Source organism: Galeopterus variegatus, unplaced genomic scaffold (assembly GCF_000696425.1).
Source record: "Galeopterus variegatus unplaced genomic scaffold, G_variegatus-3.0.2 Scaffold681, whole genome shotgun sequence".
Taxonomy (NCBI): domain Eukaryota; kingdom Metazoa; phylum Chordata; class Mammalia; order Dermoptera; family Cynocephalidae; genus Galeopterus; species Galeopterus variegatus.
Genome location: NW_007726792.1, coordinates 256,348 through 279,286, shown reverse-complemented (window position 1 = coordinate 279,286; position 22,939 = coordinate 256,348). Strand labels below are relative to the sequence as shown.

The 22,939-nt window shown below is 40.4% G+C and overlaps 1 protein-coding gene across 2 annotated transcripts in view; it reads left to right on the top strand.

The window, feature by feature from the left end:
- PIP4K2A (phosphatidylinositol-5-phosphate 4-kinase, type II, alpha) overlaps positions 1 to 22,939 on the top strand; it is a 75,996-nt gene that overhangs the window by 10,109 nt on the left and 42,948 nt on the right. For both annotated transcript variants that reach the window (XM_008571334.1, XM_008571333.1), the window contains exon 3: positions 7,102 to 7,254. In XM_008571334.1, coding sequence (XP_008569556.1) covers positions 7,102 to 7,254 — 153 coding nt within the window. The remainder of the gene's footprint in view (positions 1 to 7,101; positions 7,255 to 22,939) is intronic.

Sequence of the window (22,939 nt, the reverse complement as noted above, 5' to 3'; positions counted from 1 at the left end):
TTCTAAAAGTGGTTGTGGTCATGGTTGCAAAACTTGGTGCATATACTAAAAACCGATGAATTGTATGAGAGCACTTCAAAAAGACCCCTTGCATACTTTAAATAGGTGAATTGTAAGGCATGTGAATTATATCTCAATATGTCCACAAAGGAAGAAGAATGCTTGGAGTTTGAAATTAGTTTATACTCAGTAACAGGCTTTTATTCCCAACATTGATTTGGCTGCCTTTTTCTTGGGGCAGTTTATGAGAACAGTATTTCTATTTAGAACAAGTGAGTTTAAAGAAATACATGGTTTATAATACAAAACTATCAGATGTATAGAAGAAAAGGAGTAGCCAATGAACAGAGCCTGGTTTCTGCAGTTTGTGTACATTTAGCACTAGATTTTTTCCCATAAGCTAATAGTAAATCACTGTCCGTTTTCTATCTATGAACTGACAGCTGGACCTAATACTGAATAATAATAACTAGCAGAGTAGGTGGGAGACTTGGAGGCTATTTAATCCAGCTGTCTTTCTGTGCAGATGAGATAACAGAGTAAGGGGTGTGAGGAGGGGGAGTTGGTGGGGGCACCCGAAGCCCCGGATTTCCAGCCCATTGCTGTTGGGATGGGCCACCGTAGCTCTCTGCAGCGGCCCCCCATCTGCATTTTATTTTATTGCTTCCTGCAGTCCGCCCCTCCTATCCACTGTCTCTGCAACTGCAGAGTCAACCAGAAGCCAGTCAAAAATATTGGGGGGGGGGCAGGGGGAAACAATAAAAAAGATACAGATAAAAACAATACAGTGTAATGACTATTTACTTAGTATTTATATCACATTAGGTACTATAAGTAATCTGCAGATGATCTAAAGTGTAGGAGAGGATGTGTGTAGGTTATATGCAAGTACTGTGCTGTTTAAAATCAGGGACTTGAGCATCCGCAGAGTTTGGTGTCTGCGGGAGTCCTGGAACCAGTCCAAGGGACTGCTGTACTTCTTTGCCCACCCTTCTGAAATCCTTCTTTTCCTGTTGGTTTGAGAGGATGCTGGGAAGCGAGTAGAGGCCAGGGATAGAAGGAAGACCTTGTGGGATGGGAATTTTCAACTTGAAACTTATTTGTAAAATGGTTTAAATTCTGTTTTAAAAATATAAGTTATTATTGAGGGCTATAGAGAATAACCTGCTATCACTTTTGAACTGATAGGTTCAGAATCCCAGATTATAAATTTAAATAATGTCACCTTATTACAGAACATATAACTTTCTAAGCTTTGTCCATGACGAGGAATTTTTTTTTTTTTTTAATGAAAGTAGATCTCTCCAAACCCTGGGTCAATTTCATTGGGTTTTTTCTGGCAGCAGCTTCCTCATAAAGTCAGACAGGCAGATAAGGGTAAATGTTTCCAAAAGTGAATATTTTACTTCAGAAATGGGAATTATCTTGAAGGTGACCAAAGCAACCCTACAGATTGTGCCTTTCAGGCCTTAGGTTGGATCAGGTCTACATCTCAGACTTGACCTTTTAAATTAGGTGATTAAGATGAGAAAGAATTTTTTTTTTCCTTTTTTGTCTTTTTTCGTGCCCGGAAACGGATCGCAACCCTCAGTGTCGCACCCGTACCGGACCGGGACCGGCAACGGGATCGCAACCCCCGGTGTCGCGCTCGCACCTCGCTCATCCAGTGAGCGGGAACCGGTCTGTATGTGGGATCCGAACCCTTGGCGGGAGCGCCGCCGCGCTCCCAAGCGGCGCACTATCCAGTGCGCCACCAGGCCGGCCTGAAAGAATTTTTTTTAAATAGTACCTTCTGCTAGGCCTTTTTTCCTTCCATGCAGATTTTGTCCTAGCTCTCAAATTTCATCTAAACTTCTTCCCCACCCCAGCCCCCCAGCTTAGTATCGTAGAGAGTAATGCAGAATTTAGTATTCCCAGTGTAAAAGATTACTCCACTCAGTTTTGGCATCACGTGCCAAAACTTGCACTTTTGAGCACAGAAAGGATGAGACAGTCTTCTAAAGATGGAAGCCTGCAATGGAAGGAGAATGGAAGCCTCCAGAAACTCTCAAGACCATGTGAACTAATTAAAATAGACATGAAGAAATATGCCCCCTGGTCAGAAATACAGAGAATTCTTAGGGTTGATATTGTCACTACAGTCTACAGGACTTGTAGGAAATACAAAATGGAGGGCATCTTTCAGCCCTGTCTTTATGCTGCATGAATTATCTGCCTCTAAGCCTGGGGCTGGACAACACATAGTTTTCCTGTCCTAAACCCTCACTCTTCTCTTTGCGGGAGAGAAGACAGCTCTTGGAGTGAGTCAAGATAGCTCTCTGTACACAAGCTAGTAAAAGTGGAAATAAAGGACTCTTGACCGCCCTACCTCTGTGGCTGTTACTGAAGATATCGTCTACATGCTTTAGTTGGCAAAACTGAAAACGTAAAGATGGGTTTGGTTTTGTGCCAGCTAGTTTACTCTCTAAACTGGTATCAGAAGGTGTTTATTACCATAGAGGAATCACTATCAACTATCCCTTCGTAATGCCTACCAGACTCTGGAGCCCAGACAGGGAAGCAGCTCGAGGGTGTGAGATGGAGATGCTGGGCAAAGCCCCTGTAAGGGCCCCCCTCCACACATCATCCCATCCAGATGGTGGTGAGCTGAGACAGGCAAGTCATTTCCACTCTGTTCTCTTTTTTTCCTATCCATAAATTGAGTGGTTTGGAGTAATATCGCAGGTTTCTTCCAACTCTAATGCTCTTTGATTATGAGATTTCTTTACACATTTCTTTACCCCTTGGGGGCACCTGAAGGTCACTCCCAAGCTCTGTTTCCCTCAGCCTTTCCTTTCTTGGCCTCCCCAATGTGTCCAAGCATCCTGTATAATGCTGTGGTTCACTTTTCCTTTGTGCCAGAACAAAGCACACTGAGCCATTTCATATTCAATTTTGCTAGACTGCAAATTGTTTTTAGGCAGCACAATGACTACTTTGAATATATAAGACTTCCTTCCCTTAGCTCGTTTGCTTGTTCTTGCTGAAATCGTCCTGAATACATCTGGAATCTATGCACTGTTATTTTCATGTGGCTCTAAGAACTATTGTCATTTTCTCTTTAATCTTGGCCCAGATGTCCAAAACCATCATTAGGTCCCTGCTGAGATGATGGTTGTACCATCTTCTGACCAGACTCTCTTGGGAGACATGTACTGAGTCACCTCCCGAGGTCTGTGCTCTCCAGCAGTTCCTACAGCAATGAGCCACATCTTTGAGCAAGTGCAGATGGTCGACGGCTTACGATGGTTCCACTTAGGATTTTTCGACATTACAGTGGTGCGAAAGTGATCCTCATTCAGTAGAAACCACACTTCAAGTGACCGTGCGACTTGTGTTTTTCACTTTCAGTACAGTATTCAGTAAATTCCATGAGATATTTAACACTTTATTATAAAATAGGCTTTGTGTTAGATGATTTTGCCCAGATGTACGCTAATGTAAGTGTTCTGAGTATGTTTAAGATAGGCTGGGCTAAGCTATGATGTTCAGTCAGTTAGGCATATTAAATACATTTTCAACTTATGATTGGTTTATTGGGATATAACGCCATCGCAAGTCAGGAAGCATCTGTACATTTTTTGAATTATAAAAGTTCTGAGGTAGAGGTCTAATTCAGTCCGCTCTTTCCCCTGGATTTATTCTTCTCACTATATAGAACCAGACACAGAGGCTCAATGAGGCTAAATAGCATATGTAAGGAATGATGAATGACACATAGAATGTTCTAGATGGCTGCCAGCGCCCTAACCACTATACCATACTGCCTTTAAATCACTATTTTACATTATTTCAAAGGCTACAAAAGGCTATGATTATGATGTTATATAATGGCAAAATTTTAGTCTTGTCTTTGTTAATTGCACTTTTTGGTTAACTCAGAGGAAACTTTAGTTAGAAATGTTAGACATATTACTCGACGCCTTTGTACACCAGCTTCTTTCATCTTCAAGTGGGAAAATGCAGTTGGCTTTCTCTACTGCACAGAATGTTGTGAAAATAAATGTGAAATAAAGAGCTGGATACTTCCAGCCTTAGAATCATTTTGAGGATCAGGTATTTTGTGTAAAATTGTATTAATTCTTCTGATTTTTCTGCTCGTCTGTTAGATAAGGCTTTTAATAAATTTGATTAATATATTTTTATGGTCATAGCAATATGACAGGTACATTCTAAATTTTGACAAAGTATTCCTAATGTCACTAATTATTTGAAGAACCAAGAGCCTTAAAAAATTCTTTCATATACTAGAAGTAGGTATTATAGGGTGGGACTACTCATGTGACTATTAAAAAAGTGAGTTGAGACAGTCAGGATTAGAATTTGTAAGGTTTTATATCCCAGAATTAAGACATGGCCAATATCCTAATGTGGAGTCCATAGAAAGTGATTATAACGATGTCTTTAACATTAAAGGGAAAGGTAGAGAACTTGGGAGGAGGTAGCATCTGAGCTGAGTTCTTATATAAATCGTGCATTTCTAGCCCTTCATAAACCCATAGGTTGCTTTGTGCATAGTCAGTATCATTAAACATTTCTTTAATCAATTCATACAGTGAATGCCATAAATTATCATTTTTAACTATGAAGTTTCCCATTTTAACCAAAGTAGAGTTGGAGAGACTATAGCACGAAGAGCATTAATGCAAATAAGTCTGTAATTATAATACATTTAATACACTAGGCTACGCATTATGTGCCAGACAAAACATGTTATATCCACAATTCAGTAGACTCTCAGTTCTCACATTTGGTCTGCAGACCAGCTCTACCGGTATCATCTACTTCTTAAAATGCCCCACTCCAGACCTACTGGATCAGAATCTGCATTTTAACACAATCCCTGGCCCTTTGGTTGCTCATTAAGTCTGGGAAGCACTGACGATGCAGCTTTCCATTTTATTCTACTCCACTGGCCCAAGAGAGGATATACTTTCCTTTCTAATACACATGAAAAAATGATTTAGGCAACTGGTGCTGCTGTAATTCAATCCTTTGCTGAATACAATTATCCTTTACTGTTCCCCACCCCCCAAAAAGTTATTTTGCATGTATTGTCAGTTTGACAGAATTTACAGTCTGTTCCACCTGATTTCATAAAATTGATTGTTCCTGCTTTCATTTTGTGCCCAAAGATAATTTGCAATCTTACAATTCCTACAGTTCCTGTTTTATTTGGAATAAATACCCTTTTGCACGTTAATATTTTGAAGGAAAAAGTAAGACCATTAACAAAGAGCAATAATTGCTTTCTTTTGTTTGCATTTAAAAACCTCAAAAGGGGATGTTGACTTTTATTTCCCTCCTTTTTATTCTAAGTAGGAAGTAATGTAAAGGAGTTTTTTGTTTTCATTTTTTGAGAAGAAAAAATGTGTGAATTAAACTCTTGTTAATACAGCCATTTTCATCCTGAAAATCACTTTCATGATTCTCGATCTATCTAATGAACCTCAGTTATCTTAAGAATAATTTAACATTGCCAAACTCTGCTATTTAGAGTCATTGGGAGTTACATTCTTTTTTTTTTTTTTTTTTTTTTTCTTCTCTCAAATTCTCTAATAAGCCAAGGAAAGCAAATGCAGGTAATTGGCACTCTTGGCTTTGCACGTGGCAGGTGTGCTGCTCACATGCGGATCAAGATGTGCTGTCTTACAATGTAACAATCCGCTGCAGCTGCGCCAGGTCCATCCTGGGAAAAGAGGATGAGCTCAGGTTTGCTCCGTCTTTAAGCACGGGGCCTCCATGAGCTATTGCACCACTGTGGTTTGATTTTGCCTTGTGTGGTTCAGTCATTTGGATTTCATCTAGAAAAGAAGAAAGGATGCGAAGACTTCAATATATGTGCTAGACAGAAAGGGACTCATTGAAAATCCATGTGGCAGAGATGTCACCCTGCCTCTCAAGACATCTGTGTTCCCTTAACTAGAGAGGGTTTGTTTGGTCCGTTGGGGCTTTGAGTGCCCAGTTTGAGACAGGAAGCTGAAGACAGAAAGCGTTTTTGCCTTTGAATCCCACACACACAGTGCAGGGAGCCAGGCAGGGAGCGCTCAGTTCTCAGGAGCACAGTTAGCAGGAATGAAGGCCACACTTCCTCAGGTGCCAGGGGTTTGCTAATCTCGTGAGTCTGGATGACCAGTATCAGAAGGTTTGGGAAGGGACAGAGGCTTCCTGGAGGCTCTAAGGAGGGAAGAGTCACGTGTGAGAGGAGAGGGTCGGCTTACTAAGCTAGGGTGTCGATAGCATGAACCAGATATGGGAATGCAATGATGCCTGAAGAGCCCTACTCAGAGCCCCTCCTGTCCACCCCCTGGAAGATCCATCATTCTCAAAAACGGCTGAAGAAGGGTGGAGAATGAACCCCATCAGAATTCGAGGAGCTGTTCCAGAATACACTTTCCCCGTTCCCCATCTCCTCCTCCCACGGTGTACCGTGGACAGCATAGTTTACTAGTTGAGGAGTTTACTAGTTGAGTACCTTACTAGTTGAGAACTCAGGTTCTGGGCTAGCCACATGGAATTGGAATTCTAACTCTTCCCCTACTAGCTTGGTGGCCTCTGCCCAGTTACTAAACCTCTCTTATCCCCATCTCATCTATAACACGATGGTGACAGTGATAGTAATTATTGCATGGGGATATTATCAGAATTGGGGAAAATACTCTGTGCGAAATGCTGGGCACCATACCTGTTATGTACGGGTGTACTCAGCGACTATAAAATTTTCTCTTGTGATTGGAGCCTAATTTTATTGAGAAGAGAATTTGAGCTCTCATTCAGCTCTGAAAAGAGCAAGGCAAATAAAGTAACTTAGATTATAATCCTAGACATTAGCCTACTTTAAGGACACTGGAACCACACTACCTACCCAAGCTGTTTTCATTTCATTTGAAAGATTTGCAGTTTGAGTTACGATGAATATAAAACATTGTCATCCTACTTATCAATTTATTCCAAACACAAATGTTTTTGAAGATTTATGATGATGACAAATTATGTGGGAATCAGGAAGCTACACGTTTACCCAGTTCTCTTTTCTCCTCCCCTCTTTCTCCATCCGGGAAGAATTCCTTGACCAGAAGTGCGCCCCTTCCCAACGACTCCCAGGCACGCAGTGGAGCTCGCTTTCACACTTCCTATGACAAGAGATACGTCATCAAGACCATCACCAGTGAAGATGTGGCTGAAATGCACAACATCCTGAAGAAATACCACCAGGTAAGTTTTCTTTGTCTTTATTTGAAACTCTGAGAAGGTTAACATTAATGGCTAATTATCATCAAGACCAGAGGTATTAATATGTAGTTAGGAAACCATGAGAACACATTTGACATAAAAATCTCCTCTAGCCTGGTTGTCCAGAACTACTGTGCCCAGATTACTGACAGTTCACATGTAGGAACGCTTATACTGTAAAGATCATGAGTTGTTTATGTAACAGTTCTAATATAAATACCTTGCTGTATAATAGTTTCAATGATCACCACTCTGATTTTAAAATCACTTTGCTTAAGATTTGGCAACTTTTCAGAAGATTTTGCCTGTGCCAGAAGTGAGGTACTGACCTCTGCGTATTTAACCATTTATACCTCCAAATCCCCACCCTGCTCTTAGTGGTCTCTTTCTGTCCCACTCCAGAAAAACTCACTCCCACTCACATTCTACTGCGAGAAAATTCTCTGGTTTCAGGTGAGTGTTCGTCTATTTGCTGCCGCCTTTTCATCCCTAAGCATGGTCCCTGAGTAGTTGCCTGGGGATGAAATGAACCATCTTTGGAAACAGCTGTCCTTCTCTCAAGGAAAAAAGCCCAGCACAAGTTTGCCTGGTAGAGCACATGTTCATGGTCCTATCTCAAGTTGTAAGAGGCTTCACTCACTGTGGAGCAGTAAGAGCACCAGGTTCTATATCAGACAGTCCTGGGTTCAAATCCCAGCCCTGTCACTTACCAACCATGTGACTTCTGGACTTGGAAGCCTCAATGGGGGTAATAACAATACCAAGCTATGGAGTCCTAGAGATTAAATGGGAAAATGTATATCTGATACTTAGCACAGTGTCTGCACACACTAGGCACTCAATATGTGGTGGAGGTGGTGGTGCTGATGGCATAATTATCATCAAGATATAATATCTGTCGTATGACGGTAACCGACAACAACTAAGTCATCCTGAGAAATTGCAGTCTTATGGCATGAGTATGACTGTTGCAACATCACAGAAATCATCTTCAGAACTGGTGTTTGAAACACACACACACACACACACACACACACACACACACACACTGTTGCTTTTACTGGCTGTCTTAGTCTGCTTGGACTGTCAGAACAAAACACCATAGACTGGATGGCTTAAACAACAGAAATTGTTTCTCACTGTAACAGAGGCTGAAAGTCCAAGATCAGGATGCCAGCATGCTTGGGAGCTGGTGAGGGCTCTCTTCCTGGTCTGCAGATGGCTAGCCACCTTCTTGCTGTGTCCTTACATGGCAGGGGGAAGGTGGGCAAAGCTCTCTCCTGTCTTATCTGGAAAGGGCACAAGTCCCATCATGAGGCCTCCACTCTAATGAACTAATTATCTCCCAAAGGCCACATCTTCAATTGGGGCTTTTGGAAGATAGGGTTTTGACTTATGAATTTTGGGGTACACAAACATTCAGGCCATAGCAGAGCCATTCTTTATTTTTTACCTAAATAGCTCCAGATCCCTCTCAAAGGTAAGGATTGGCTATCACTGAGGATATTGAAAATAAAGTGCTGTGGGCCCTGGCTACATTAATAAAAGGATTCTCAAAAAGTTTAATTAATCACATTTATTAAAGTGTTTATAAACTTGTTTATATAGAGTCTGTTTTGAAGGCAGCACTCTTTGGATTTGTGCGTTCTGAGATATCTGTTTAAAAGCATTACTTTGTGGTCATGCTGTAATATCATGGAGTATCTCTTGGCAGTTGCTTAATCTTCCAGTCTTTGCAAATGTGATCAATTGCATTTTGCTCGCAGTGAAGTCTATAAAAATCTTTGAGCTACATTTTGTTTCTAGAAACTTGGTACTGCCTCTAATTTGTTTTCTAAAACCATTAGTCAGCCTCTAAATTCATTTAACATCTAATAAATATTTTATAACATCTATTCCTTTTGAAATTTGTTCTACAGTGCTTATGGTATTGCCTATTATAAAGGAAATTTTAAAGTGCCAGGATAGTGCCTGTGAGGGTGAAGACACTAAGGCTCTAGCTTCTGAATAAATTGAATTACAGGATGCAGCTTTTAACTCTTCACCTTTTAAACTGTCTACTTTTTCATTTTTCCCCCTCTGGAATTTGATGTTGTACTTATGCATTCTTTTTGTTCTTCCTTTCAGTTGTCTCAGAACATTTGAAACAAAGTGATATCTCATGACTGATGAGAACATATTATTTTAATAAATGGCTATGGCACCATTCTAATAAAAATGTGATACACAATTCAAGTATCAACTTCTTGGTGACAACTTTGAGTTCAGAATCCTTTTACTTTATAGAAATCACAATTTGAAACATTTTCTCTGGGGTTGTTACTGTAACCTAACATGTGAATTTGACATATCCTCAGTGTTACATAAAATACATTTGGGATCAAAATAAGTCTATTGACACACTCCAGGAGCTTTAACAGTGCTAAAGATTTCCTTTCATCCCACTCTTACAAAATTATTTCCTTGGTGTGTTCTTTATTCACAAAAGCCTCATTTATCCAACATCTATATTTTTCTTTCTTCTTAGAAACAGAATATAATTTAAAGGGTCTTAATGACTGAGAATCACCATTATTAATACAATGTATTCGAAGAACACTAAGCTGAAGTCAGGAGACATAGATCCTAGCCTGTTATGCATCCGTTACTTAGGCAATCTCTGAACTCAGTTTCCCCAACTATGTTTCACTTATTTATTCATTTATTCATGTATTTACTCTTGACCTTACTCCAGAAGAGATTTAAGGTGGCTTTCAAGGAAGTTCAAAATACAGTGTAGAATAAAGTAAGATAGAAAAGGCAGGGAAAAGATTAAGGCATAAAAGGAACCTGGAATGAGCCTAAAAATTCAAGCCATGATGACCAGTATGCTTGTGTTGGGAAAATAGAATAATTTAGTCAGGCTCCCCTCGCCTTGGAGCCAGTTCAGGGTGGTTCCGTAAACATTGTGTGTGGGTGGAGTAAGTGCACCTGCAAGGTGGCGCCACTTTGACTGGTTTTTACTGCCTCGGGCACCCACCCTGTACAGCCATGTTTTTCCAGACCTGCAGCCTCCAAGGACCGTGTGGCCGGTTACCTAGCTTATAGACCTGTGAGAAGAGGTCTGGTGAGCCATCCTGGCATGTGTGGGGTCTGGTGACCCAGCCTGGCATTTGAAGGGTTTGTGACCCAGTCTGTGAATGGACTTGAGCCTGGGAGCTCCAGACCCAGCCTTAGCTCAACAATCGGCCCAGTCGGTGCAGGATTACCAGCAGGTAAAAGAGCCCAACAACTGGCATGGTCCTAGCTTTACAACTGGCATCACAAACAGGACTAAGAGCTAGACAATTGGTACTGTGAGAATTCCAGGCCTTAGTAGTAGCCTTGTCATAGCCAGACAGCTTGCTACTTTGACCCTAGCTTCCTAGCAGCCAAAATGAAAAGGACAACCTAGGTCAGGCAGTTGCACAGCTGCTGTGCCTGAAGATACAAATGAATCTGTCGCTAAGGAGAAATGTAACCGTTCTTGGTACTAAGATCTGACAGAGTTGTCTCTATAGTTTCCCACAGAGAGGACACAGGACACCTGACCCAATCAACAGCATCCTTGCAACAAGCCACGGAACACCCAAGAGTGTCATAGAACTTTTTAAAAAAATCATCAGTATAGGCTGCTGAAACCACACCGATGTACAATTTACATTTAGTAAATGCAGTCCTACAGAGAGAGGACACAGGACACGCTGGCTCCTTGCCCTCTGACAGTCTGGTTTTGATTTGAATGTCCTTGAGGCTGCTCTTGTCATACACCACTTTCAGACAAGGTTTTGGTGACTATTACATGGTGGTGAGCACTGTCCTTGTGTGATTCCATGTGACCAGACACAGGCCTCCCATCTGCACTCTCGGGGAGGTCCTCTCAAGCTTTGACACCCTCTCATTCTGTGCTGAGATGCCCAGAGGCATTTGAGCTGTATGTCTAGCCTTTATTCCAACTTAAGTAGGCCTGGCCTACTTTCAGGTTTATGTCTAGCTTTACAAATTTTCTCTCTCCTGCTTCAGTGGTGACTGCCAATTCTTCAGTTTCTTCTCACTTTTTGTTGCTTTTTCCTTCAATTTGCCACGCTTCTGAACTGCCCAAGCCTGGATAAGTAATTAAGCTTGTTCAATTGCACTTCAATAGATGAGACAGACTCTCAGAGAGGTCTGTTCTGTGGAAGGAGCTGGATGGACTTTCTGGCAGCTTTGGTTACTTGATAGCCCTTGTCTTCTCTTTTCTTTTCCTTTGTTGTTTCTTGTTTTAATGAAATACATCCACAGTTGCACCTATATTCTAGAGGGTTAAAATTACCACAAGACCAGCCTCTGGAGAAGTGGATCATTGCTAGCGATTTGAATAAGTTCTTCCTGGGATTAATTCTCTGACAAACCGACCTTACCAGCAATGTGGTGTGGCAAGGGGTTTGGAGCAGGCACTCAGAGCCAGCCAGCTGCCTTCAAATCCCAGCTCTGCCCCCAACTTTGGGCAAGGTACCTAACCTCTTGACACTTACTTCTTGGTCTATAAAATTTGGGTAATAGTACCTCCTTCCTTCAGTTATTATGCTAATTAGAGGTGAATTAATATTTATAACATGCTCAGAACATTGTCTGGTATATATAAGATGTGCCATATGAGTGATTGAACAAGATAATTAAATACCAGTGCATTCGGTTTCCTACATCCCAGTGTTGAAATCATTCTGATGTGGTGTTCAGTCTTTTAACTCTCCAATCCCCTAGGGGGCCTGCCTGGTTTCTGGTAGAGTGTGGCACTGATGCAGAATTACGAAGATTTGAACCATAAGGAGTTAGGTTTTTTTCTCTAAGTTCCAGTATCTTGCCCTATCCTTCCTTTGCTGCCCAAATCCTGCCCTAATTTCCACTTTGTGCTAAGAAAGGACAGCATCATCTCTCAGACCAATGGAAAATTCTTATTAATCATAGTGAACTTTTATAAGTCTCTCTTTCTTCATTTAGTTTTTCTCTTATAGTTGGGAAAATAATGTTTTGGTATAAATATTCTTTTCTTAGTTTCTGTTAGCTTATAAGAAACTTGGGTCTTATAAATGATTAGCTAAAAATGTCAAAAGAAAACAATGTCAAAAGGAAAAAAAAAAACAGTTAAGAACCTACTTGAATATCTTATTTCTTCCAAATTGACTGATTTTTTTTCTCACTGACCTGAATTCATTGGGAGTTTTGGTATTTTGTAGCTTCAGCTTTAATTAAAATTAAGTGGCATTGTCAGTAAAATTTTAGAAGTTTTACTGAACTGGCAGTGTAACTTTAGGGAAGTTACAGTGTAGATAATCAAGAAATACCTCATGAAAATATCATTAAGAATATCTTATTTCAAGCTTTTGAAATACAGGGTTTATATTTGTTTGGTTTTTATTTCAAAGTGACTGAATCGATAAATTGATAGTAACTTTAGCTGAATCCAGAAGTTATGCCCTGTAAAGTAGGGCAAATCATAACTAAAGCCAAAATGCTTCATTATTTTAGTTATACTAAGTTTCCATTTATATTGTCAGAGCTAGGTCTCAGACCCTTCAAACCCCTTGTACAGACTGGGTCACCAGACCGCTCACATGCAGGTCCGTGCCACGTAATTGGGAAAGATTCCAAGAGCTGTCAGGAGACGACATGAGCTCAGTCAGCAGCAGCAGCAGTGGTGGCCTCTCGGAGGGTCCTGGGGACACTGGTAGCTCCAGCAGCAGTAGCAGCCTCCCCCTGGTGCCCCCCAGGGGTGGGGGGCCACCGTGGATCAGAGCCACTCATCCTTTATGCTTAAATCCATAACCCAGGACACCCTGGTGCACATGCACAATTACATTAGACAATAACCAATGAAAATCTGGGCACACGTGCATATTCACATCAGATGCTCGGCAAGATTCTGAACATTTGAGGGGCTCTGACCATTTTCCTATATTTTCCCAACATGCCCCAAAATCCAAACTCCCTGTTAAGTAAGCTTGTTAGTTCCTCAATTTCAGTAAAGGATTTCAGGATGAACACTTGACTTTTTTGGAGCCTGCTTAGGTAGAGCACATCTGTTTATCCTCCCTAAAGGACAGTGGCGTTGGTGTTACTGTTCGAAGGATAGGGCATAAGCAGATTTACCTGACAAAGTAGGCACCATAAAAGAAAAGAAAAAATAAAAAAGAGGAGGGAGGTTTATGGCGCTGAAAGAGAAAACGTATGTTACATCAGTGCTTCTCGGACCTTCCTTGTAGACAGGCCCTAGAATCCCATGGAAATGAAGGTTCTGACTTGGTGGATTTGTTGGGGACTGAGATGACACATTTCTAACAGGCTCCCAGGTGATGCCAATGAGCCTTTGTGTGAGTGACAGGGCAGTGCCTGTGTTCTAGAACATCTGAGCACTCTTCTGAATCTGCTGTTTGGCTTTTTTGTTCATTTCCTGGAGAGATGGTCAATTGAAATTTGAAAAGTAGTTTAAATTTTACGTCCTGTGAGTAGCACCATGAGACTATGAGATGAAAAGCAAGCTCCCGTCAGACCTCTGCTGCCAGCAGAAGCTGCAGATACACTTCTTGCTTACGTCGGGAAGGAGTTTGCCATCTCTGGGTTGCTGAGGCCCAAGGAATGCCCTGTAGCTTGCTGATGGGATCATCTGTGGCCCTCTGCCCCCAAGTGTCCTCAGCCATTTGTTCCCTGGGACTAGATGGAGCTGCCCAGTGCACTCATCAGCAGGCTTTTCATGCAGCGGTTTTTCTCCAGTTTCTGGAAATTCTGTAGCCCTTTCCTCTTTAACCATCACCCACTCCTCTGTTCTCTCTAACAGCTAGCTATTTATTTAGGTGCGCATCCTGGCCTCCCTGTCTTTAACTTCTCCTTCCTATTTTCCATCTCCAAACACTGTGCTCAGTTCTGGGTAAATTCCCTAGCTATATCATCCATCTGGATTATGATAAAGTAGTTTATCATATTTTCTACAAAATTATTTTGTTGTTAATGGTGGTGTTATTTACAGGTCTTTATTACAGGGTGTAACAAATGGAATCAGGAGCATCGGTGTTTGCATTTGCATGTGTTCTGTGTTATCTCAGTACTAAGAATTTTTGTAAACACTACAGAGAATTGTTTGGTCCTTTTAAACCTGATTTTATTAAGCTTAAAAGCAGTAAAGTTGTGTTTTTATATTAGCTTAAATGTGGTCATCCTTATGTTCTTTTTTAACTTCGAATCTATTTGAAATCAAAATAAATTATATTAACACTTATAGACCATTATCCCAAAACCAAGACATTATTTCAAGGAAAGTTGGATTGTTTATTTATTTGTTCATTCTAAAACAAAGCAATCCATAATTTCAGGCTGGTTTGTCTTTCTCTCTCTTTCTTTTATGTAAAGGATGTTGTTGGAGTGATCTGTAAACATAGCCAGAGGTACAATAAGGATTACAGATAATTTAACCTTTCAAAAACATTTAATGAAACAAGACTTTACATTGAAGTATTAATTTGATGCTATATTAAATTGTCACTTCAAGCCTCTAAAAAAATGAGTGAAACATGATAATAACAGCAATTTCCGAAAGCTAGAGCCCAGGTTCACACTATCATGGGGAAATATAAATATTTATCGGTGCAGTACATCACTTAGAACCCTCTCTGGCGAAACCTTCAGTCAGCTGTGAATCTTTTAATGGCATTTCATTTTGCATGAGAAGAGCAACAAATCGAGGATTCATAATACTTGTTATTCTTGGTGAGTGCCTAACAGCAAAGGAAACTGAGGTCTTGTGGCTGTTGACATTTTATGTTTTTGAAAGCCTGATTCCACGACGTCAGTTCATCCTTGCATTACAGTTCTAACAAGCCCACAGTTATTTAGGAAAAAGTTCTAAGGGAGACTTAGACAAGATTGGGGGCTTTCAGGGCGGTATGGCCAGAGACCTAAGGGAGACTTGGGAATAGGGTGTATTTGCCTGTCTTGATGACACCCCTGACATCATTTATAAGTAGATTTTTTTAAAAGAAAACAGAAAAAAGTAAAAACTGTTAGTGTTGGAAACGCACGTTACAGACAAAACATTACTGGCAAATATAAATGTTTCTGAGAGCACTCTTAGAAAAAACAGAAGCCACTCCATGATAAATAACAGGAGGAGGTGACATGAAGCGCCCAGCCATGAAAATGCAAAAGTGAACAGGCCTTAATAAAGACAGTATTTTAAAATGCAAATGTAGGTACTGCAGCAAGTTTGACAGTGAGAATATGGATGCTGGCCTAAAGAATAACCGTGATTGATCCAGCCACTGATAGTAAGTATAATACAAATTGACGATAATCAAGTTCCCTTTTCAAAAATTTGGGAGTAAATATTTAGCACCTATTGAGATGTAAGCTCAATGTCTTTGCATCTGAAGCCGCCCGCACACCCACAACGGGGCCAGACAGCTTCTCATTTGATGTGAGAGAGGAGCTTGGCTGCAGGGGTCCCGGACAGCCCAGAAAGGTGGAAACAACAGTCTGGCATTGTGTCCCAGAGAGGAGAGCCTGGGGAAGAGGCCGCGTCCCAGGCGCCACTGAAAGGAACTCTCTCCAGTATTGTCCGGATGCTGCCTTGTGCGCTCATGAAAGAATAGTCTCCCTTGTCAGCTGTGGGCTCGCCATTTCTGAGCCAAGCACAAAATGGCCAGGATCACTAAATGTTTGGTGCATTGGCGGCAGTGTCTCCCTTGGGACCTCAGAATGGCCACGGACAGGAGTCAGCACACTCAGCTGGCTTCTGAAAGGAGCCTGCCAGGCCGCATTAGGGCAGGCACCTGTTGTGTCTGTAAACTGAGACGTTCATTTAGCAGATGGGAAACACCTGTATGGATCAGGGCCTCTGCCAGCGGGCTACGATTGCCTCGTAGCTGCGTCAAGACAGTGGTGGAAGGTGAAAGAAGTATCTGGACCTCTCTTAAAGTGTGTCCCTAAGGATTAAATCCTTACTTTTTCATTTTTTATTGTCTGGAAGTAAAAATTCCTTAGATTCTCTTGTGATTGAATCAACAATGTTAAAAAGAAGTTAATAGACGCTGAGTGTAGTTTTAACTATTATAAGAAGTGGATGCTCACACCACATAGTAGGTTATTAAAGAAAAGCATGACGTTGTGGTGCTCCTAGTACCCCTCTTGTTATTTTTAAAGCATTCATTCACAAGTCGTTGTATTAATTTGTCTGTGATGTGTAAGTTCTTGAAGGGAAAGTGCTCACCATTGTGATCCCAAGGGAAACTTAAGGTAGAAACAATTTTTTAGTGTTTCTTTTATATTCACAAAAATATTACCTCACTTTGTAAACAAATACACAGAGAGACATAGGCAGCATTATTCATTTTTGGAAAATATTTTACAGTGATTCTGTGAAATTGGGAGATCCCATCATGCATTTGTAACGCACTCCTCAGGGAGCTCTTAGGACCACATCAGGTGCTCCAGGAAGCCTCCCTCCCTCACCCCCTTCTCCCTCCCTCCATCCCTCTCCCCAGGGTCTTGGTTTCATCTTTCTTCTGCTTGAGTCCCTCCTCCCTCATTTTCATATTCTTCAGAACGGGGTATCTTAAAAGCAGCAAATTTCTCCCTTTTTATATGGAGGACCCCTGTGGCATCACATCTAAGCAGCATTATGCCCAAGGACCCCTCCCATTCAGGGATGAGGATAGGGATGGGGTGAGGCAGATGAGAGGCAGATACCCTCCAATTGCGGTCCTCGTGATCCTGCGGTTTAAAGAGATTGTCATTTATCAGTTTTGTAAGTTTGCCTGAACTTTGGGAATTGGGAAGAATTTTAAGTGTGAATTCTGCATAAATCATCCAACTTGACTCCTGTTTAGTGGCTCATCGATACTACTACGGTCACGAGTCTTCTCTACCTCTTTTTCGGCCTAATGTGCAGAGAATGAGAAAGCAAACAGTGCTGCAGTTTACATAATGTGGGAAGAGCTCTAAAACACGTAAGCTGTGCCTGTTTCCAAATTCACCCCCAAGTTAACCCCATGTGACAGCGGCTTTTATAAGATTAACATCCTTAGACAATTATTTTGCGGTACCCCCTTTTTCTCCTTTCATGGCTGACATTTACCATCTTTTGTCCTGCTTTTTTCTTGTGTAATGTTCTTCGTTTATCATGGCCATCATGGGCTTCTCTTTCATCATAAATCATACTGGATCTTTTTCTGCTCTTAAAATCCACAATTTTCATATTTTGAACACCTGGGGGTGTCAGAATCATGGTATTAATTATAAAGATAGCAGAGAGAGTAAGCATCTGTAAGAACTATCTTGGGTTGTATCTTTAATTTGCTCCATTCATTTATTTATTCAATAGTTATTTATTAAGTTCTTTTTACATGCTAGTCCTGCTAAGTGCCAGGAATTTTACGCTGAACAAAATAGACACAGTGCTACCTTGGTGGAGATTACATTTGGCAGAGAAGCCACATTAAACTATTGAATCCTATGTGGATGTGAAACTCAAAAGAAAGGTTGTTGACTGGGAATAATCAGGTTGGGAGTTATTGGGATACAGATAGAAATGGAAACCGAAGGGGTGGATGAGGTAGCCTACAAACAGTGTAGAAAGACAAGATCAGAGGGCCTACCTAGGTGAAGGCCATGAGCAAATCCCATCAGTAACGGGCCCACAGATGAGGAAGACTTGGCCAAAGAGTAGAAAAAGCAGGGACAGAGTGGAATGATGAAAAACAGGAGAACATGGCATCTCAGAAGCCACGAGAAGAGCATCAGTCAGGAAAGACCCTGGACCATAGTGTCCTGTGCACAGAGGGTTCAGCTGAGAGAGGCTGAGAAGCATCTGTCAGATTTAAGCACTCAGGGGTCATGGATGATCTTAGAACAGTTTCATGGAAGAGTTAGGAGGGCAAAATTCAGAGTGGCGTGAGGTACAGAATGGATGGGAGGTAAGGAGGAACTAAAGACAAGGGTGGACAGCTCTTTCAAGAAGTTAATCAGAGAGAAAGAGACTATAGATGGGGAAAGATGTGGGGTGAAAGAAGGGATTGTGTTTATTTTTGCATTTTACTTTAAAATTTTTCAAACATACAGAAGATTCATAGTATATACCCATCACTTAGATTTAACAATTTTTAACATTTTACCATGTTTGCATCTTTTATCTTTTTGCTGAAGTATTTTAAAGTAAATTATAGACACATTTCCTCTCTAAACGTTTTATTGATTGATTGTTTGGCAGCTGGCCAGTAAGGGTATCCGAACCTTTGACCTTGGTGTCATCAACACCATGCTCTAACCAACTGAGCTAATCGGCCAGCCCACTGTAAATACTTTAATATGCTTCTCTGAAATATAAGGGCTTATCATGCTAACAAAATTGAAAATTCCTTTTTTTTCTCGAAACATAATTGATTTTACATATTTGTGGGGTACAGAGTTGACTATCACTACTTTTGTATAATATGTGATGATTGAATCAGGATAGTCATCATATTCATCATTATAAAACATAATCATTCTTAGTGTCCATTAACCAATTTCTTGCTAATTCTCCTCACTTTCCCACCTCTAGTAACCAGAGCTCTGTTCTCTCCTTCTGAAAGGTAAACGTGTTATTGTGATTGTTTATTCTTTTCTTTCTTTATTTTTTTTAGCTCCTACTTATGAGTGAGGACATGCGGTATTTCTCTTCCTGTGCCTGGCTTATTTCACTTAACATAATTTTCTCCAAGCTCATCCATGTTGCTGAAAATGACAGAATTTTATTCTTTTTTATGGCTGAGTAGCATTCCATTGTGTATATATACCACATTATTCTTATCCAGTCATCTATTGATGGACATTTAGCTTGGTTCTGTAACTTGGCTATTGTAAACATGGGAGTATAGATATCCCTTTGACATGATGATTTCCATTCCTTTAGGTATATACCCAGAGTGGAATTGCTGAATCAGAAGGCAGCTCTATCTGTAGTTGTTTGAGAAACCCGCATACTGTTTTCCATAATGGCTTTACTAACTTATAGTCCCACCAACAGTGTAGTAGGGTTCCCCTTTCTCCACATCCTCATCAGCATTTATTATTCTGTGTCTTTTTAGTAATAGCCAGTTTAACTCTAGGCAAGATAGAGGTGCCTAGTTTTATTCTACTACACATGGATACCCAGTTTTCCCAGTGCCATTTGCTGAAGAGACTGTTCTTTCCCCAATGTATGTCCTTGGTGCCTTTGTTGAAGATCAGTTGGCTGTAAGTATGTGGGTTGATTTCTGGGTTCTCTGTTGTGTTCCATCAGTCTGTGTGTCTGTTTTTATGCCAGTACCAAGCTGTTTTGGTACTATGGCTTTGTAGTATAATTTAAAGTCAGGTAATGTAATGCCTCTGGCTTTATTTATTTTTTTTGCTCTGAATTGCTTTGGCTCTTTGGTCTTTTGTTTCATGAATGTTAGGATTTTTTTTCCATTTCTGTGAAGAATGTCATTGGTACTTTGGTGGGGATTGCATTGAATCTGTAGATTACTTTGGGCACTATGGACATTTTCACATTAATTCTTCCAATCCATGAATATGGAATGTCTTTCCATCTTTTGGTGTCCTCTTTAATTTCTTTCAGCAGTGTTTTGCAGTTCTCATTGTAGAGATCTTTTACCCCTTTAGTTAAATTTGTTCCTAGGTATTTTATATTTTTGGTAGCTATTGTAAATAGGCTTGCTTTCTTGATTTCTTTTTCTGCTAGTTTGTTGTTGGATTATAAAAATGCTACTGATTTTGTGTATTGACTTTGTATTGTGGAACTTTACTGAATTTGTTTATCAGGTCTAAGAGTATTTTTTTTACCTTTTTGTCTTTTGTCGTGACCGGTAACGGGATCACAATCCTCGGTGTCGCGCCCGTACCGCAACCGGCAACAGGATCGCAACCCTCGGTGTCGCTCCCGCACCGCACTCAACCAGTGAGTGGACCGGTCTCTATATGGGATCCGAACCCTCGGCCGGAGCGCCGCCGCACTCCCAAGCGCCGCCCTCTACCGAGTGCGCCACCGGGCCGGCCCGTCTAAGTGTATTTTGATAGAGTCATTAGGTTTTTCTATATGTAGGGTCATGGCATCTGCAAACAGGGACACTCTGACTTTGTCCTTTCCAGTTTGGATGCCCTTTATTCATTCTCTTGCCTGATTGCTCTGGCTAGTACTTCCAATACTTGTGTTAAAGAGGAGTGGTAATAGTGGGTATCCTTGTTCCTGTTCTTAAGGGAAAAGCTTTCAGCTTTTTCCCATTCAGGATGGTGTTGGTGGTGGGTTTTTCGTATATGGCTTTTATTGTTTTGAAATATTTTCCTTCTACAACTAATTTGCTGAGAGTCTTTATCATAAAGGGATGTTGAATTTTGTCAAGTGCTTTTTCTACTTCTATTCAGATGATCATATGGCTTTTGTCCTTGATTTTGTTGATGTGTGGTGGATTACATTTATCAATTTGCATATGTTGAACCAACCTTGCATCCCTGGGATGAATCTCACTTGATCATGATGTATAATCTTTTTGATCTTCTATTATATTCTGTTTGCTAATATTTTGTTTAGGATTTTTACATCCATGTTTATCAAGGATATTGTCCTGTAGTTTTATTTTTTTGTTGTATCTTTGTCTGAGTTTGGTATCAGGGTGATGCTAGCCTCATAGAATGAGTTTGGAACAATGGCTTCTGTTTCAATTTTTTGGAATAGTTTGGAAAGAATTGGTACTAATTCCTCTTTAAATGTTGGGTAGAATTCAGGAGTAAAGCCATCCACTCCTGGGCTTTTCTTTGTTGGGAGACTGTTGATTACTGCTTCAATCTCATTGTTCATTATTGCTTTGTTCAGGTTTTCTGTTTCTTCTTGTTTCTGTCTTGGTAGTTTGTATGTATCCATAAATTTATCCATTTCCTTCAGGTTTTCAAATTTCTTGGCATATAGTTGTTCATAATAGTCTCTAGTGATTATTTGTAATTTCTGTGGTCTGAGTTATAATGTCTCCTCTCCTTTTTTTAGTTAATCTGGCTAATGGTTTATCTGGTCTCTGTTTCATTTAGTTCTGCTCTGATCTTAATTATTTCTTTCTGTCTTCTGATTTGGGGGTTGGATTGTTCTTGTTTTTCTAGTTCTTTGAAGTGTATTGTTAGGTGGTTTATTTTGATTTTTTTCTGTTCTTTTGATATAAGCATTTATTGTAATAAACTTCCCTCATAGTGCTGCTTTTGCAGTGTCCCATAGGTTTTGGTATGATGTGTCTATTCCATTAGTTTCAAGAAATTTTTTGATTTCCTGTTTAATTTCTTCTTTGATACATAGGTTTTTCAGGAGCATGTTGTTTAATTTCCACATATTTGTATGGTTTTCACAATTTTGCTTGTTAGTAATCTTTAATTTTAATCCTTTGTGGTCTGAAAAGATACTTGAAATGATTTCAGTTTTTTAAAATTTGTTGGACTTAATTAGTGACCTTTCATGTTGTCTGTCCTGGAGAATGTTCATAGAGTTGATAAGAAGAATGTATATTCTGTATCTATTGGATGAAATGATCTGTAGATGTCTGCCAAGTCCAGCTGGTCTAAGGTATAGTTTAAATCCTGTGTTTCTCTGTTGATTTGTTGCCTAAGTGATCTGTCCAATGCTGAGAGAGCCATTTTGAGGTCCCCTTTCTCTCTCTATAGTCTAGTAGTGTTTGCTTTATATATCTGGGTGCTCTGATGATGGGTGTGTATATATTTATGATTGTTATATTCTCTTGCTGGATAGATCTTTTATCATTATATAATGACCCTCCTTGTCTCTCTCTCTTTTTTTTTTTTTTTTTTTTTCTTTTGTCTTTTTCCGTGTCCGGCAACGGATCGCAACCCTCAGTGTTGCCCCCGTACCGGACCGGGGACCGGCAACGGGATTGCAACCCTCGGTGTTGCTCCCGCGCCTCGCTCAGCCAGTGAGCGGGAACCGGTCTGTATGTGGGATCCGAACCCTCGGGCGGGAGCGCCACCGCGCTTCCCAAGCGGCGTACTATCCAGTGCGCCACCGGGCCGGCCCTTCCTTGTCTCTTTTTATAGTTTTTGATTTAAAGTCTATTTTATCCAATATTAGAATAGCTATTCCTGCTCATTTTGGTTTCCATTTGTGTGGTATATCTTTTTCCATCCCCTTACTATTAGTCTGTGTGAGTCTTTATAGGTGAGGTGAGTTTCTTGTAGACAGCATATAGTTGGGTCTACTTTATTAATCCATTCAGCCAGTCTATGTTTTTTGAGTGGGGAATTCAGTCCATTTACATTTACAGACATATTGACAGGTATTGTCTTACTCCTGGCATTTTATTGATTTTTGTATGGTTATTTTAAATATCTTTTGTAACTTTCTTCCCCTTTTATTTTTTGTCTTTGGTGTTTCCTGGTTTTTTTGAGGTGGTGAAATATAGTTTCTTTCTCTTTTTCATTTGCATATTTGTTCTACCTGTAGATTTTATTCTTTCTCATGTATTCATGGTGGTGATCATCATTTTGGGGGTTCCAGATGCAGAAGTCCCTTGAGGATTTCTTGTAGGGCTGGTCGTGTGGTGGAACTCCTGCAGTTTTTTTTTTTTTTTTTTTTAAAGATGACCGGTAAGGGGATCTTAACCCTTGACTT